Below are 16,436 nucleotides of genomic sequence, written 5' to 3'. Positions count from 1 at the left end.
ATGGTGGTGTCATCCGAAATGTCAGCAGATGATGTAGATTAAAGTCCGTAGTGTAAAAACGTTCTCTCACATAGGAGATTTAAGACTTCCTGCCAAGGGAAAATGCCTACTTAGGATAAAGACAAGCTCATTGATTAATGAGGCTGCCAAAACCTGAAATGCAGGTGATCTGACTTTTTATGCTTTTACATCTCTCTAGGGGAGAGTTGAGCAAATAATGTTTTGAAAACAAAGGTTTTCTCTAGCTCTGCAGTTGTGGCTTCCCAATTTTTCAGTGCTTCTGTGAGTCAATAGCTATATGCTGTTGTCCCAGCTGTGTTGATTTTAATGTACAATCTTGCTAGATTCTAGAGGAGCCCCTTGATTCTATTCTGGCTGGAATTCAGCTTGCATATTTGGACACTATTTCAGAGAACAGATAATACCTGAAATGCCACCTCTGAACTTATAATAGTGATGTTTAGAGAAGTTGTTTAGAGTTGTTAGCAGTTACTTACAGAAGACATTCGTAGCTCTAGAAGACAAATCTGCTTAAAGGTATGCATTGCCATACACACAGTTCCTCTGCCAGATACAAAGATGTATTTGGTGCTTCTTGTAAAGATGGGTTGGTATACATCATTAATGACTTAAGAGCCACAGTAAGGTCTCTACATACTATCCACTGCATCTGGAGAGGAGACAATTTGAATAGAATGGCACACATAGTTGTTCTGTTCCTCTGCTGTAAATTCATCTAGCCCTTTCACCTTTTCCTCGTTCTTTACACCTTGTTTCTCTTCTTACAGAAATCCTTCTCATTAAACCTTCTTGGTACTTGAACTTCGGTTGTTTTGGTTTTGTGCACTTGTTCTGTGGACTTGTGCAAAGCATTTGACACTGTCCCACATGGCATCCTTGTCTCTAAATTGGAGAAACATCAATTTGATAGGTGGACCACTCGGTGGATAAAGAACTGGCTGGATGGCCGCACACAAAGAGTTGTGGTCAGTGGCTCAATGTCCAGTTGGAGACCAGTAACGAGTGGTGTCCCTCAGGGATCGGTGTTGGGACCTGTCTTGTTCAACATCTTTGTCGCTGACATGGACAGTGGGATTGAGTGCACCCTCAGCAAGTTTGCTGATGACACCAAGCTGTGTGGTTCGGTTGATACCCTGGAGGGAAGGAATGCCATTCAGAGGGACCTTGATATGCGTGTACGGTGGGCTGCCAACCTCATGAAGTTTAAGCATGACGAGTGCAAGGTCCTACACCTGGGTCGGAGCAATCCCAGGCACAGCTACAGGTTGAGCAGAGAAGAGATTCAGAGCAGCCCTGCGGAGAAGGATCTGGGGGTGTTGGTCGATGAGAAAGTGAACATGAGCTGGCTGCAGTGTGCACTTGCAGCTCAGAAAGCCAACCGTATCCTGGGCTGCATCAAAAGGAGTGTGACCGGCAGGTCGAAGGAGGTGATCCTGCCCCTCTACTCTGCTCTTGTGAGACCTCACCTGGAGTATTGTGTGCATTTCTGGTGTCCTCAACATAAAAAGGACATGGAACTGTTGGAACAAGTGCAGAGAAGGGCCACGAGGATGATCAGGGGACTGGAGCACCTCCCGTATGAAGACAGGCTGAGGAAGTTGGGGCTGTTCAGCCTGCAGAAGAGAAGGCTGCATGGAGACCTCATAGCAGCCTTCCAGTATCTGAAGGGGGCCTGTGAGGATGCTGTTGGTGGACTCTTCATTAGGGACTGTAGTGATAGGACAAGGGGTAATGGATTAAAACTTAAATAGGGGAAGTTTAGATTGGATATAAGGAAGAAATTCTTTCCTGTTAGGGTGGTGAGGCACTGGAATGAGTTGCCCAGGGAGGTTGTGAATGCTCCATCCCTGTTGGTGTTCAAGGCCAGGTTGGACAGAGCCTTGAGTGATATGGTTTAGTGGGAGGTGTCTCTGCCCATGGCAGGGGGGTTGGAACTAGATGATCTTAAGTTCCTTTCCAACCCTAACTATTCTATGATAAAGGCCTCTTAAAAATGTGTAAGCAGCACATTGGAATCTGTAATTTTTTGTCTGATGATCTTGTATTTGCTTCCTTCAGTAGTTTCTCACTTTGATTCTTTATTGATGCATATACACAAAAATGAACTATCTCCCACACTTCATGTAGAAAACCTCTCTATTTTTTCATTTGTTCCAAGCAGATGTTTTAAATTCTCCTTACCAATTCTATAACTCCTCTCTCCCTACCATCAGCTGAACTATTACAGTGTCTGCCTTACACTGAAGGAAGTAAATTAGAAGCAAGACTTAACGCAGGTAAAGAAGTCTTTGACAGTCCACATATGTTTAAAATAAAAGGCATTTTTGCATAGTGCATGTTTTAGTTATGGAAGCTCATTGTTGCAAAATGTTCTGGCATCCAAAACAAAAAATAGGTTAAATGAAGAAATAGTCAAGTTCATGGAGGTCAGGTAGACCATGGATGGTTCAGATGCGGTCCTTTTACTTAGGAATTCTCTCAGGTGCTTATTGCTGTAAACTGCCATTAGAGTAAGTTATATTATCTTTTTTTTTTTTCCCCCTATTGTTTTAATATCCACTTGTGAAGTCGGTCGTAGGCTGCGTGACTTTAGGCCTGACTCAGTAAGATACCACTAATTCCTAAAAGTCTTGTAAATCTCAGGAGCATGAATACGAATAGAAAATTCTCTGAGAATCTTAAGTTGCATTACTCTGTTGTTCCTCGCCCCCTCAGATGATTACATTTCCCTTCTGAGCCTTACCCTTTTCCCAAAAGCCATTGGCTTCTTTGCAAGTTAGGCCAGGCCGGCACTGGCGATGTGAAGGTTTAAAAGTTGTGCTACAAAATATCAAACTTGCCTAAACCTCTGGGAACAGAGAGAAAACACGGTATGTTCTGTTTCCTGCATAATGGTAAGTCTGTTAGGGAATCTGAACAGTGGACTGCTGTTCCATTCTCTCAGCTTCAGGTACCTTTTTATGTTGTGATTGTGGATGCTGCTTCAGGTTAATGCAAACAAATGCACCACTACAGTTTTAAGAATCTGCTTTGAAATTCCACAGCAAAAATGAAAGTGTATACCAAAAAAGTATCAAAAGAATGAGCTGATAAAAAAAAAAAATTCAAAGTTCTTTGTATACTTATGTGAAGTATATTATTTTGAAATATTTGCTGTGTTACTTACTGAAGAGTACAGTAACTAATAAATGGCTAGAATTTATAAAGGCAAAGAATATGGCAAAAGGGAATTCCTTTTTAAAAAATTTATTCCTTTGAGTTTGGAGGTCTTTTTACATGTGGATGAGAAAACTATTGATTTAGAAACAGAACAGCTGTTTCAGTCTTGGTGGTGATGAGCAGTGCGTTGGCTGCAGTGGTGATAACTGAATTATAGTCTTTAAAGATAGTGGAATGTGTTCAGTGTTAATATAACAGTTTGCTAACAGAATAGAAAGCTCTAATCAGTATTAAAAATCACTTGAGACTTTGTTTAGCAGCAGCTACAAGAAAAAAAAGAAAAATGCAGTGGCCATTGAGTTCTGCTGTGAAAACGATTAAATGAAAGCTATAAACTACCTGAATACAATTCCAAAAAAGGTAATAGCTTTTGAGATTTCTCCTTGCTTTATCTTCATTTACTAAATTTATGAATGCTAATAATGAAACTAGCAGGTTAGAAATATTCTATATCATAGAGATACTTGGTGTATTCAAATCAAACTATCACTTTTGGCTTGGGGTGAAAGTCTCGAGTCAGATATGCTGGCAACTTCATAGATAATCTTGAATAGTTTACACCTCATAAGCTATGTATGCAGAATTGAACTGAATTGCAGATATGAACTTCAGAGTAATCTGAATCATATTTTAGGGTTTTTGACTATATGACTAGATATTTGTGACTATAAGAACTGATTTTATGTACAGTTCTGTATTTGTGTATTTCCCTTTGCTAGAACAAGTTTGTATTAGCAGGTACCAAGTTTAAATTCTTAGTACAATCGTATTTCTAAATACAAATCAGGTATTGATCCAATTTGTTGACTTTTCTCTGGCACTTCAGTCTTCACAGAGAATGTGAAGCAGAATGTGTTCTGTTGCTACTTTCAATTTCTATAAATGGGAAATCCAGTTCCTGCTTCATAATGAGTGAAGGCTGTTCAGTGTTTTTTTTCTGAAATAAATCTGTGATTTTTAGTTCAAATCGTTGGGAAGTTGATTGCTCCAGGTAATACAATGTCAGTGTCCTGTTTCCCGGTGTTGTTACTCCCAGCAGAGGGATAAAGGAGTTGAACTGCTTTCTAACATTTTAGTTAGTTATTGGCACATTAGTGGTTACTCCCAGCAGAGAGATAAAGTAGTTGAACTGCTTTCTAATGTTCTAGTTATTGGCAAATTAGTGGACCAGATAGTATGAATAAGATAATACAGTTGTATTTTACTCATTCCAGTCAATAAATATCTGCTCCTAAATGTATTTTCTGAAACTTTCCTCTAGCAGTGAAAATTACAATTGGGGTATGAGGGTGTGTGTGAGAAAAAAGTCTTTCTCAATAACTGCACACCTTTTTCCTCACTTGTCTGAGAGTTATGATGGAATATAAAATCATAGAATGGTTATGTTAAAGATCATGTAGGTCCAACCCCCCTACCATAGGCAGGGACACCTTCCACTATACCAAGTTGCTCAAGGGCCCCATCCAATGTGGCTTTGAACAATGCCAGAGATGGGGCATCCACAACTTCTCTGGTCAACCTGTGCCAGTGTCTCACCACCCTCATAGTGAAGTTTTCTCCTAATATCTCATATGAATCTTCCCTCTTTCAGCTTAAAGCCATTCACCCTTGTCACATGCCCTTGTAAAAAGTGTAAAAAGTCTCTCACCACCTTCCTTATAGACCCCTTTCAGATACTGGAAGACTGTTATGTCTCTCCCTGGAGCCTTCTCTTCTCCAGGCTGAACAAGCCCAACTCAGCCTGTCTTCATAGGAGAGGTGTTCCAGCCCTCTGATCATCTTTGTGGCTTTACTCTGGACTCACCAGGGGAGGTACATGTCCTTCTTTTCTTGGGGGCCCCAGAGCTAAACTCAGTACTACAGGTTGGATTCTCATGAGAGCAGAGTAGAGGGCAAATAGAGCTTCTCATTAGTCAATACCCAGAAGTCCTTCTCCTCAGGGCTGCTCTCAATCCAGTCTCCACCCAGCCTGTAGTTGTGCTTGGGATTGCCCCAATCCAGGTGTAGGACCTTGCACTTGACGTTGTTGAACTTCATGAGGTTTGCATAGGCCCACCTCTCAAGCCTGTCCAGGTCCCTCTGGATGGCATCCCTTTCCTTCAGTGTGTCAACTGCACCAGACAACTTGGTGTTGGCAAGTCTGCTGAGGGTGCACTCAGTCTCACTGTCCATGTCACTGACAAAGATGCTAAACAACAGTGATCCCAACAGTGACCCCTGAGGGACACCACTTGTCATCTCCATTTGGACCTTGAGCTGTTGAATGCAACCATCTTCATCTCCAGGGTAATATTTACACTATTTTGCAGCATACTGTGTTGTTTCGGTGTCACGCAAACTGCAAAAGATAATAACTTTTATGGAATGTTTTAAACCATAATCTGTGTATTTCCTGGAAGTTTTGTCACATAAATTTAAGCCACTGCAAGGACACTTGGTGCTTATTGATGAGTAGTTAAATGAGAGAGAAACCTTAGATGATCTGGAGTTTAACCACTAAATAAATTATTTTTGTAAGACTACACAGAAGTAAATCCCTAACTCTGCAGACAATATCCTGAACTTGCTGTTGGTTTTGAGTTGTATTAAACAACTGAAACACTTGATTCTTTTTTAATCGTTTTAGTTTACAGTTCGCAATAGGATTGCGAGATAAAAAAAGCAAATATTTTGATGAATATCTCTATTTCTAAAAGTCATTTCTCTTGTTGTCTTTCTCCATGTATTATTCATCTTTTGGGAAGAACCATCAATGCCTGAAGGTGATTTTGTAATGCTTTTTCATTAATGTTGTTTTTTCTAGACAATCTATACATTAATGTGTTCTGCGGCCCATGAGAATAATGATACATCACTTTTGGAAAAAAAAAAACACCAAAATCAAAAAAGAACCCTATGGTTGTATTAGGCCTTGAAAGGTGACCATAGCAGGATTGTTAACAAATGTAGAAACTCATGCGAGTGTACAACTTAGGTTAGGAAAAGAAAGAATTACAAAAACTCGGAAGCTGTTCATAGGATTAACAAAAGGAGCCTCCATCAGGGCTAATGACCAGCTTTGCTGTATCACAGACACAGTGAATTCTCTATCTTAAATTTACTGAAATATTATTTTCTGGCACTAAATATGTAAAATATGTTTACACAGGAACTTAAATATGGGAGATGTTTTACAGATTAAGAAATCTGGAGAGGGACTTTTTTACAAGGGTATGTGACAGAACAAGGGGAAATAGCTTTAAGCTGAAAGAGGGGAGGTTTGGATTAGATATTAGGAAAAAATTGTTCACCCGGAGGGTGGTGAGACACTGGCACAGGTTGCCCAGAGAAGCCATGGCTGCCTCATCCCTGGCAGTGTTCATGACCATGTTGAATGGGGCCTTGAGCAACCTGGTCTAGTGGAAGGTGTCCCTGCCCATAGCAGGGGAGCTGGAACTAGATGATCTTAAAGATCCCTTCCAACCCAAACCATTCCATGATTCTATGAACTTTTCAGATCAAATAAGCAAAGACATTCTGTCATTATACATAGCAGTGTTTAACAGAATTATACAATATGCTGTATTTTTATGAGACTTTTTATATAGCTCTTTAATATGTACTGCTTGAATTTTTTTTTTTTTTTTGTATTTAGCTTTGGAGCAAACATGCTATTATTTTGGATGGAGTACTAAATGGACTCATCAGTTTAAATGCAGAACTTGGTTCTTGAACATATAGTCATTAAGGGTGACATATATATTGTCAGTTAAATAGCAGCACTTCAGTACCTACCTGAAGTGGTAGGTACTCATGGGGACAGAGTATTATGTATGTCCTGCAGGACAGCCAATTTAGGCAGTGGTTCAATAAAGTAAATGGTTTCTAGATATCCCTAATTTCAGATGCAGAACTTTCAAATCTAGAGGCTATTACCAGAAATTATCTCTGTTTAGCTTAAATTTATAAAAGGGCTTTGAAAAGAACATTATAGGAACATTCCTTAGAACAGTCATATCTGTACCAGAGTCTCAGATATTGCATTAGAATGAAAATAAAGTGAAGTATAAGATTCTTCTTTTGATCAGATGGAACATGTGGAAGAATCTTTCATTTGTCATCCCTTTCTCATAGATTTATTCTTTCTCCCTCATTTTTTTTATTTTTTTTTTTACAGCTGGTATTACAATACAAATTTTTATCAACTCAGAATACGGAAATATACCTAAAGATACAGGGCGGCCACTTTCCAAACCCATATTCTTGTACTAACTAATGTTGATTGCAGCACATTTAGCTATAAGAATTTATATAGTAGTTGAGTTATTGCACTGGAAAGCATACCAATAATTCAGAAAAACATAGATGTGCCAAAAATAAAGTGAAGAAATGGTCATTTTATTAATTTTAAGAAAAGATTTTAAAAAAATGCATAGACGCTAGGACGAAAGAACAGCAAGTCAATCAATATCTCTGCTTGTGAAAGAAATAACTAAAATTTTGTATGTGTTATGTACATCACATTTAAAGGACTGGTGCCTGAAAATAAGTCTCAGATAATCTGCATGCAGACACAAATGGAGAATGAGCTATGAGAAAAGAGGTAGTGGGTTAGGGTGCTCACAAGGAGGCTTTATAATGAGAGAAGGAATAAAGAAAAATAAAAGATTTGAGAAGTAAAGCAAAGAAAGCAAATTAATGTTGGTAGAATAATCATTTCCTATGTAAATTACTGAAGCTAATCTGTAATAACTGAATATTTATTTCTTAAGTATACACAGATACTTTCAGTTAGCTGTTCTGTACTTGGATGCTGAGGTAATTCACAGTCAGAATTCAGTCCTATGAGGTTGTCAAAGCTATTTCATAATGCCATAACTCTCCTAATTGCTAGCAAACTGGAGCATATCTTGATTCAAAGTCAGTCTCTGGCTTAGTTAAGGTGGTGAACTTCTGGTAGTTAAAATAGTAATAAGCCTGCAGCATAGTTTTTAGTTTTTGGTTTTTTTTTTACTCTCTATGAGGTTATAACTTTAAGGTTTCCCAGAATTGTAAATATGATGCACTTGAACAAAACATACTTATAATCATAAATATATGTGAGCAAAATAAAATAGAAAAGCAACTTATGACATATCCCACAGAACTCAAACTTCTAACATGTAATGTTACTTATATGCATGTATGTGCCAACCTATATAATTGTCACACAAATGAATACAAGGTATTAGGATTTTATGTTGTAAAGATTACAAAAAACTTTTCGAATATCTTTATTGTAGTGAACTGGCTGTTTCTGTTTTCAAAAGTATTCCATTTTATTGAGAGAAGGTCATTACTGTAATATTAGTCAAAATTCTCTGTACTCATTTCCCAGGGGATGTTATTTGGTTGCTAAAAATATAACCTGGAGTAATTTTTCATATATAATTGAATACTTTTGATGATCCGCTTCTGCTTTAATCAGTTTTCAGAGAGAATATTTTTGGTTTTTTTTCTTTTTTTCCCAGCCAATTCTACAAACACACTGAAAGATTGATTTACGTATAGGCAAGTTTTTCTGTGAATTTGAATGCTTCCCCCCAGTTAAACTGTTTTCCTGTGGCTGTTTTTAGTTAACCTCAACAGCCCATGCTTGGAAACAGTCATGTCACTGGCACATTTAATCAATTAGTTTAATCAGATGAAAAGGAATGTTGTGAAAGCTGTGAAACAAAAAACTCACCGTTTCATGCAGTGCTTTTTCTGTCAGGCCATGAGACAGGAAGTTGAATTTACAAGTTCAGTTTTTCATTTTACAGAGCTACTAGAGAAGACCCTCAGAAGAGAGGAAGAAATGGGAGCTATCCAGGTATACTTTCTATTTAATTAAGTAGCTACAGTTTTTGTCACCCTTCGAATTACTAAACTGTATTACAACATTATGTTTTTCTGACCTGCCTTGTATCTTAAATTCTTTGGAATTCTTTGGAAATATATGCAGCCAAATACAGACCTGATAGCTAGTAATAATCCCTACTAATGAATTTCTGCCCACCAATTAAGTTGCACATTAGAGAAGATTGAAGTAGTCAGCATTCTCCTTATGAGTCAATAGGTCTAGTCCATCAGTGAAAAGAGTGCTGCTTTCAAGTCCCACTCTGTACTCAAGTTATGTTGTACTGCTGGCTTCACTGAAACTATGTGACATGGGGCAGTGCAAATCTGCATTCAGAACTGCAAAAATGCCAATTCTACTGCTTGGCTTAGATTTTCTGAGCTGTGTTGTTTTCTCCTGTATCTCAGAATAAACTGAAAGTAAAAGATTTTAAGTAAGTATTTTAAATCTCTGAAACATTAAATGTCACCTTCCTGAGGAAGAAGAGACCAGTCAAAATGTGCTAGGACTTGATACAGTATAGTAATTCCTCATTGTATGTCATCTAGCACTAAAGCTGCTTGTGCTAGGCACTTTAAATTTGCACTTAAAAATTAAGATTTACCCTAAACTCAGCTTTGGAATAGTATTTAAGCATTGCAGTCAAAGAAAACATACTCCTTTGAAATGAAAATGGCTAGGAAAGCAAAACCAAGCTGGAATGTCTAAATTGTGAGGCTCTGAAAGCTATTAGGGAGGGTAGTGCATGTATTCTTCAGAATAGAGAAGGGAAAAGAAATTTTTAGCAACAAATTACAGCAGACAGTACCCAACATGAGTATAAAAATATTTAGCTACAGCATGAAGAGTATCAATGAAGCAACTTTCTGTAAGTATTCTGGAAGCAGGACATTTATGAAGGAATTAATGAAGGTAAGGGTGTTAAAGAAAATGAAATTACGTATTGACCTGAGTTTTGACCATAAGAGTTTGTTTGAAAAGATAAGCTTTCTCTTCTCGCATCATAAGGAGAAGGCATTTTGAGGGCTAGATGTATCAAAAAGTGTAGAAACAGTTTGATCCAGTAAGAAGAGACAAGTTACACAACACACCAATCCAGCTGTTCCTTGTTCAAACAAAAATCTTGGCCTAGCTTTCTGGCAGCTTAAGTTCAACAAGGCTGAGAGCTTGTCTACGCAAGCAGTTTACACAGGTGCATATCTAGTTACATCAATGTAAAAAGATCTCTTTTCATGTGAAGCAATTCTGCATCTGCTTTCATGTGAAGCTCTATAGTTGACAAATTGTTCTAATGATTTACTTCTGATTTAATAAGGAGTAATTTTATACTGCAGAAAGTTGCATTGTAATAGTGTCTTGTGTGCGTACATGTGCTTGCCTGTATTTCCGATGGTCTGTCAAGCTGCTGATCAAATTGCTTTATGTCCTTTCCAGTCTTGTGAATGGCAAGAACTGTTTCTGGCTCCCAAATTCTTCCATTGGAACAAATTTTTGTTGTATGTGTCAATTTCTTGAGTGTCCTGAAGTCAGTTCAGACTTATCTAACTGTCTTTGGATGCTGCAGGAATAAATCCAGATTATTACAATCATTTTTACCTGTTAGGGAGTGATAGGGCAGGAAAACATATAAGGATTCTTAGCCTAATCCACCCAGGAAGGAAAAGGGAAAAAAAACCCACACAAAATCTTCTCCTGTACTTTCAAAAACGTAGTATTTGAGCAAGGTAAGAATTCCTGTAATATCTTAATGGTCAGGTACTCCAAATGTACCTGACCAGGACTCAATTAAGCACTTGAATGTACATTTTATTGAGTTACTTAAAATACCATTCCTAGTTAGGTCATTAGTGCCAGAGTACATGATCTTGAATTTACTGGTTTAATATCTTTCTTAAAGATTCTTTTAAATGGAAAGGGAATATTAAAATATATACAGTGAATTTATGAATTCTGGGTTCTCTATATTTTGTGCTGGATTAAAACAGATACAAGCTTGCTTTATTTTAATTTTATTTTCATCTAACTTTAGACTTTGACTAACGTCATCTTATTATTAAAAAACCATTCTTCAGAACTATTTCTGGATAACAGAATAATGATATGGAATTTGCTTGTTAGTTTTTGAAGGAAATGCCTAAAAGAAAACTAAACCAGATGCTAATGTGACATGAACTCCAAAATATGCCAGATTTACAGTCATAGATAGTCGAAAAAAGAAATCAAACATTGGGATACATAAGAGTAATATCAACAATATTGAAAATCAAATGGTACTATTTGAATAAAATAAATCATTGAGTAATTTTTTAAAATTCTTTCTTACCTTGTTTCTGGGGAGTTTCTTTTCTTTAGAACAAATTTCTAAAGAGAGATAGTGTGATAAATGGGTCAGAGGTCCAAGTAAGTACAGTAGTTCCTATTCAGTGATATTTTTACAAAATACCATGCATATGACCAGCAAAAAACCAAAATGAATCCTTTTCATCATTGTTCAACTTGTGTTGCATTTATATTCTTTACTTTCTAATGGCATCTAACTTTATTTTTAGGAACGTATTATGGCCTTAGAAGTGGTAAGTTTCTTAAATTCATTTCCAAACCAATCACAATCACATTCATAATTCTTCTAACTGATGAAAAACATTGGGTTTATGTATTTTGGGAAGAAAAAAAGAAAGTTGCAGTTCTGGGCTTTTAACTGTCGTTTTACTTTTAAGAGAAGGTGTAATATTTTTACACTTCACCTTTCTGTGCAGGTTTTTACTACAATAGTTGAGCACTAGTTATATGAATTACAGTGTGATGTTTTTCTGTACAGTTCAATCCTCATCCTTGTTTGAGCTGTACAAAGGACGTTATTTTTCTGTTGCTAACACTTCGAATGTTTGGGGTCCCTTTGGTAGGTCTAATGATTTCATGTACATGTGCTTTTTACATATTTATGGTGGGAGGGGCAAACAGAATCAGTTCATTTGCTCACATCAACACTGTAACTAAAAGCATGAAGGAATACCATTTTGTTGAGTAATTAATATAAATTAATATAATTTAATAAGATAATAAGTTGGAAGCACCAAAGCTTTCATGAATGTACATGCCATGAATGCAGCTGTTCCAAGCTTTTAAGAGTACCCAGGTGAAATAGCAGGGGTGGGTCTCGTCTTGTCCTAGCATTTCTGAACCATGCTGCTTTCCTCGTGTAGGACATCCCACAATAGTATGTATCAGGCCTGTAGTTTCTTCCAAATTTAATCCCAAGAAACCAGTACTGAGACAATATCAAGGCTGCAAATACAAACTTTTATATTTGCTTGTGCAAATTATTTTGTCCTTCCTGATTGTATCTAAAAACAGCTTCCCATTTCAAAAATATATTTTATACATATTGAATATGTTAAAAAAAGCTGGCATTCTCGCATAAAAGGCCCTTTGTAAATGAGAATTCTCGAATTCCTGCCTTGTGGGACTAGAGAGCTGATGCTCAGATTCAGTATCCTGGCAGTGAGTGTATCTCAGTATCCCGTGTGAGTGTAAAGAGTTGCCAGGACATTAATTCTGTTCAGTAGCATCGTTTATTCATGGTTTGCTTACATGACAACCGGTCAGGCATGTATCCACTGCCATCCATTTGTCATGAACTGTGAGTTAAACTGCCTGCAAATGCCTTGTCTTTTCTGCTTCCAGAGCTCTTTTAACACAGGCAGAGGTTAATTGCTTGCAAATAGCCCAACATCAAGAAAATTCAATCCTTATTTTGTGACAATGTTTGTATTTTTTCCTGGAGCTTTCCTACTCTTTATACTTTTTATTTCTCACACTTTAAGTAGGAAGATTTGTAAGTTATTGTTCAGATAGGACTATTATCATCAGTAAAACATAATTTTCTTTCTCAATGCAAGTTGGGACATAACACCTGAATGCAAATTTGTGATGCTAAATCCGAGAGCTTGAAATCAGTCACTGCTTTCATTATTGCTGATATTGGAAGATGTGTAACGTGAAGTCCTGAGATTGCAGGCAAGAAAATATGGTCATCACTAAGGCTGTTGAATGCTCCCGTGGCACTCATTTTACTTTTACCATGAAGTTCCTCTATGATGTGAAGCAAATCACTGAAACAAAATTTTTCAAAGACTGTATATTACTTTGTGTCCTCATGTTCTGGGTATCTGACTTTGTGACTTGAGGCCTGATTTTCAGAAATGTGAAGGTTTAGTAATAGCTAAATTCAGTGACAGTTCTGTCTATGTATTTTGCTAAGTATACTCAAAAGTCAGATGTTAGATATCTGAGAGTGAATACTTTTTAAAATATAAGTGGTTTTGACTTTTATATCTGTTTCAGTTCTGATGATGACAGCATTATCTCTGTCTTGTTCTTCCCATTCACTGATCTTAAAAATGTGCACAGAGTAATACTTAAGCAGTCTGAATGTGTCAGGATGAGCTAAGATAGAAAAACCCTTGAGCAAAAGAATGAAAAAGGCTTTCCATGTAAGGGAACTTCAAAAATCCTTATACTTTTAGTGTGTATGTCTACATAGCTCTATATCTGTGCAGCATTTATAACAATGAGTACGTAATAATTATTGTACACAGATATTTGTATAATTTTCTTATCTGCCATTTTGAGTCCTCAGAGCATGACATCCGAAAAGTACAACCACTCACATATTTTGTGATTTAATTCAGGTGATAGAGAATGGAAATGGAACAGAGACATAAGGTCTCTAGTCAAATTCAAGGTCTCTATTCAAGTTCTTGAATTAAATTCAGACAGAATCCTTAGTGAAAAAAATATTTAAGCTTTGTAAAAAAAGTATTTCCTTAGGAAAATTTTGTCGGAAAGGTGGCGGTTCATGAGATTCATGGAATACGAGTCATGAAAAGGGGCAAGAGAGGAAAAAACCAGAACACACACATATATAAGTTATATATAATGCATAGGAAAGCATCAGCCCTCTAGAACTGTTTTCAAACTGTGAGACCATGGGGTGGCTGGGTTAGGAATTTCATCTGCATTTTCTTGCACCACATTCTTATTCTGCCTAATCCTGGGAAGAAACTGGTCTGCACAGGAATAGATGGAGTTTAGTGCAGAACTGTGTGAGATTTACCACAAGTATGAAGCCTCTTGCACACTTTTTAAATTGCTTCTCCCCGCATATACCTTTTTAAGCAACAGAAAAGACACGTATCTCTAGCAGTAAATGCAATTTTTAGATCTTTAGATTAAGATTTTAATCTAAACAAGCTGCTTTACACAATGACCTGAAAATTGTGTATGTGTATGTATTCTGAGAGGTATGTTTGACAGCCTGCCCTCCTCTGTTCCTCTACAATTTACTCATTTCTGCCTCCTGCATGTGCCAGTAAAATTGTAGTAGTCATGGGGTGAACTTGGCAATTTAGGCAAGAAAAAAAAGAGGGGGGTGTGTGTGTGGAAGGAAACGTGTTAGGAACCTAGTAGATTCTTTTCTGAGCTTTGGATGAACAGACCTTCCAGTCCTAGCTTAATCTAACTCTGATTTTTATAAATTGTGGGAAACTAGGGGAGTCCCTTGCATCATCTCTGAGGTCTGTGAGCTCCTTCTCCTCTCTGCAAGCTGTTTGAACTGTAAACTCCTTCTCCTACCCATGCCTCATCCTGTCCTCTGTACCCAATATTTTTTTGGATCTGCTTTTTCCTTAGCCAATTCACTTGACTCCCAAGGAAATTGCTTTATTGCCATCCTCTTTCAGCACATGACACCTGATCCGGTCACTCTCTTAAGGAACCTGCGAACAAATAGTACCTATCACAGGAAGCTTTTGGATTTTCTTTGTCTGTTTTTCTTTAATCAGATCAGTTCTAAAGTATGATTCAGTAGATAGGTACCCAGCTTCTTGCTCCAGCAGGGTGCACAGGACAGGAGCAGAAGGTAAGAAGGAAGAGCAGGGGTATTTAGACAGACTCACTGATCTATATAAAAGGAGCTAAAGAGCTAAAGAATCCCAGTATATTCTGGAATAATCCTTCAGCTCATGAGAAGTGCCATGGGAGTAACAAGTACAGGAAAAACTGAGATTTTGGGAACTTAGAGATTGTGTTTTGTTTGGCTCTTTTTGTTTTTAGTTTAGTTTAATACTGCTTATTAAAGTGAATTTAATTATTACATAGCTATTAACAACTAACTTTCATGATTACTTTGGTAATCAATTATGTAGTCTGATGTTTTGCCAGAATGAATACAGTTTATCTTTAAACAAGGTGATTTGTTTTCTCTTGAGTGTAGCATAGTTCTTACATACAGGATTTGCCTGTGTATTGTTTATAGACAAACATGTACGATTTTCTTGGAAAAAAAGTCTGTATTTTATTCTTAGATACACTTTCCATTGAACCTACTTATAAAGAGGTCAGGGTGTATTTTGTTAGGTACAAGCTGCTGTTATGCCATGCTTTACAGCCTTAGTGGGTTTCTGTAAACTACATCATGTTCTTTGTGAGCATAAGCTGCAAGTCAGATTGCTCTGCCTTAGTAGTTCTAGTCTGACATCAAGACTGGGAAACTTAATTTGAAATCAACCATGTCCTGAAGCTATTCCAGTGAACATATGCATTTCATATCCTTTGATCAATAAGACAGTTTGCTGCTTTCAATAAAGAACTCAGAAGTGAGGTTAGCACTTGCTCAGAATACTTGGATCAGACTTTCTGGATATGATTCAACTTTTTGTTACAATGTCATAAAATCTAGGTTAACTCCAGTAACGCTGTAAGTATTCTGCAAAATTGTTATGTAATGTGAATTTCCTTTTCAGTATGACCATTCATGTATTTTATTGTAACTCAGATTTTATGTTCATGGAAGTAAGGTTTTGAATACCAGTAAAAAAAATTTCTGTCTGCATGCACTCAGCAATATAAAAGCTATTAGATTCTTCTACTGTAGTAGCAGGTTCAAATTTGCATCAGTTTTCTCATTTATCACCCTATTTAAAAAAAGAATTGAAAGAGTAACAATGCCCAATGCATTTCCCAGAGAGATTATCTGAGTGACACCGTCTGTTTTAGTGCTCTCTCTCTCTCTGTGTTTTCTTAGTGTGCCTTCCTTCAATAAGTAAATCTTGCTTTCAGCTCTTGAGATTATTTCATGGTTGTCAAGCTTTGTATGTATGAATGTTTAGGAAATCTTGATTCTGAGAGTTAATGCTTTCTTCTCCCCTTGGTGTTTGCTTCTGTAGTGTCTTGCCAAAACTACCATTACATCAAAGGCTTTCTGGTTGTCCCAGGACAGAGCCATTCTTTGATCTTATAAAAAAGACCGGGAGAGGAGCAGCAATCTGAGAACTTCTGT

The 16,436-nt window shown here is 37.2% G+C and overlaps 1 protein-coding gene across 11 annotated transcripts in view; it reads left to right on the top strand.

Moving 5' to 3' along the window:
* Positions 1 to 16,436, top strand: part of CEP128 (centrosomal protein 128) — a 140,504-nt gene that overhangs the window by 72,078 nt on the left and 51,990 nt on the right. For all 11 annotated transcript variants that reach the window (XM_061463739.1, XM_061463740.1, XM_061463736.1 and 8 more), the window contains 2 exons: positions 9,021 to 9,070; positions 11,647 to 11,670. In XM_061463739.1, the coding sequence (XP_061319723.1) occupies positions 9,021 to 9,070; positions 11,647 to 11,670 (74 nt within the window). The remainder of the gene's footprint in view (positions 1 to 9,020; positions 9,071 to 11,646; positions 11,671 to 16,436) is intronic.

Source organism: Pezoporus flaviventris, unplaced genomic scaffold (genome assembly GCF_033815535.1).
Source record: "Pezoporus flaviventris isolate CSIRO_AGI_PZ_B2104156 unplaced genomic scaffold, CSIRO_AGI_Pfla_v1 ptg000036l, whole genome shotgun sequence".
In the NCBI taxonomy this organism is placed as follows: Eukaryota; Metazoa; Chordata; class Aves; order Psittaciformes; family Psittacidae; genus Pezoporus; species Pezoporus flaviventris.
The sequence above is the reverse complement of the archived record's forward strand: the minus strand, read 5'-3'. Positions and strand labels throughout refer to the sequence as shown.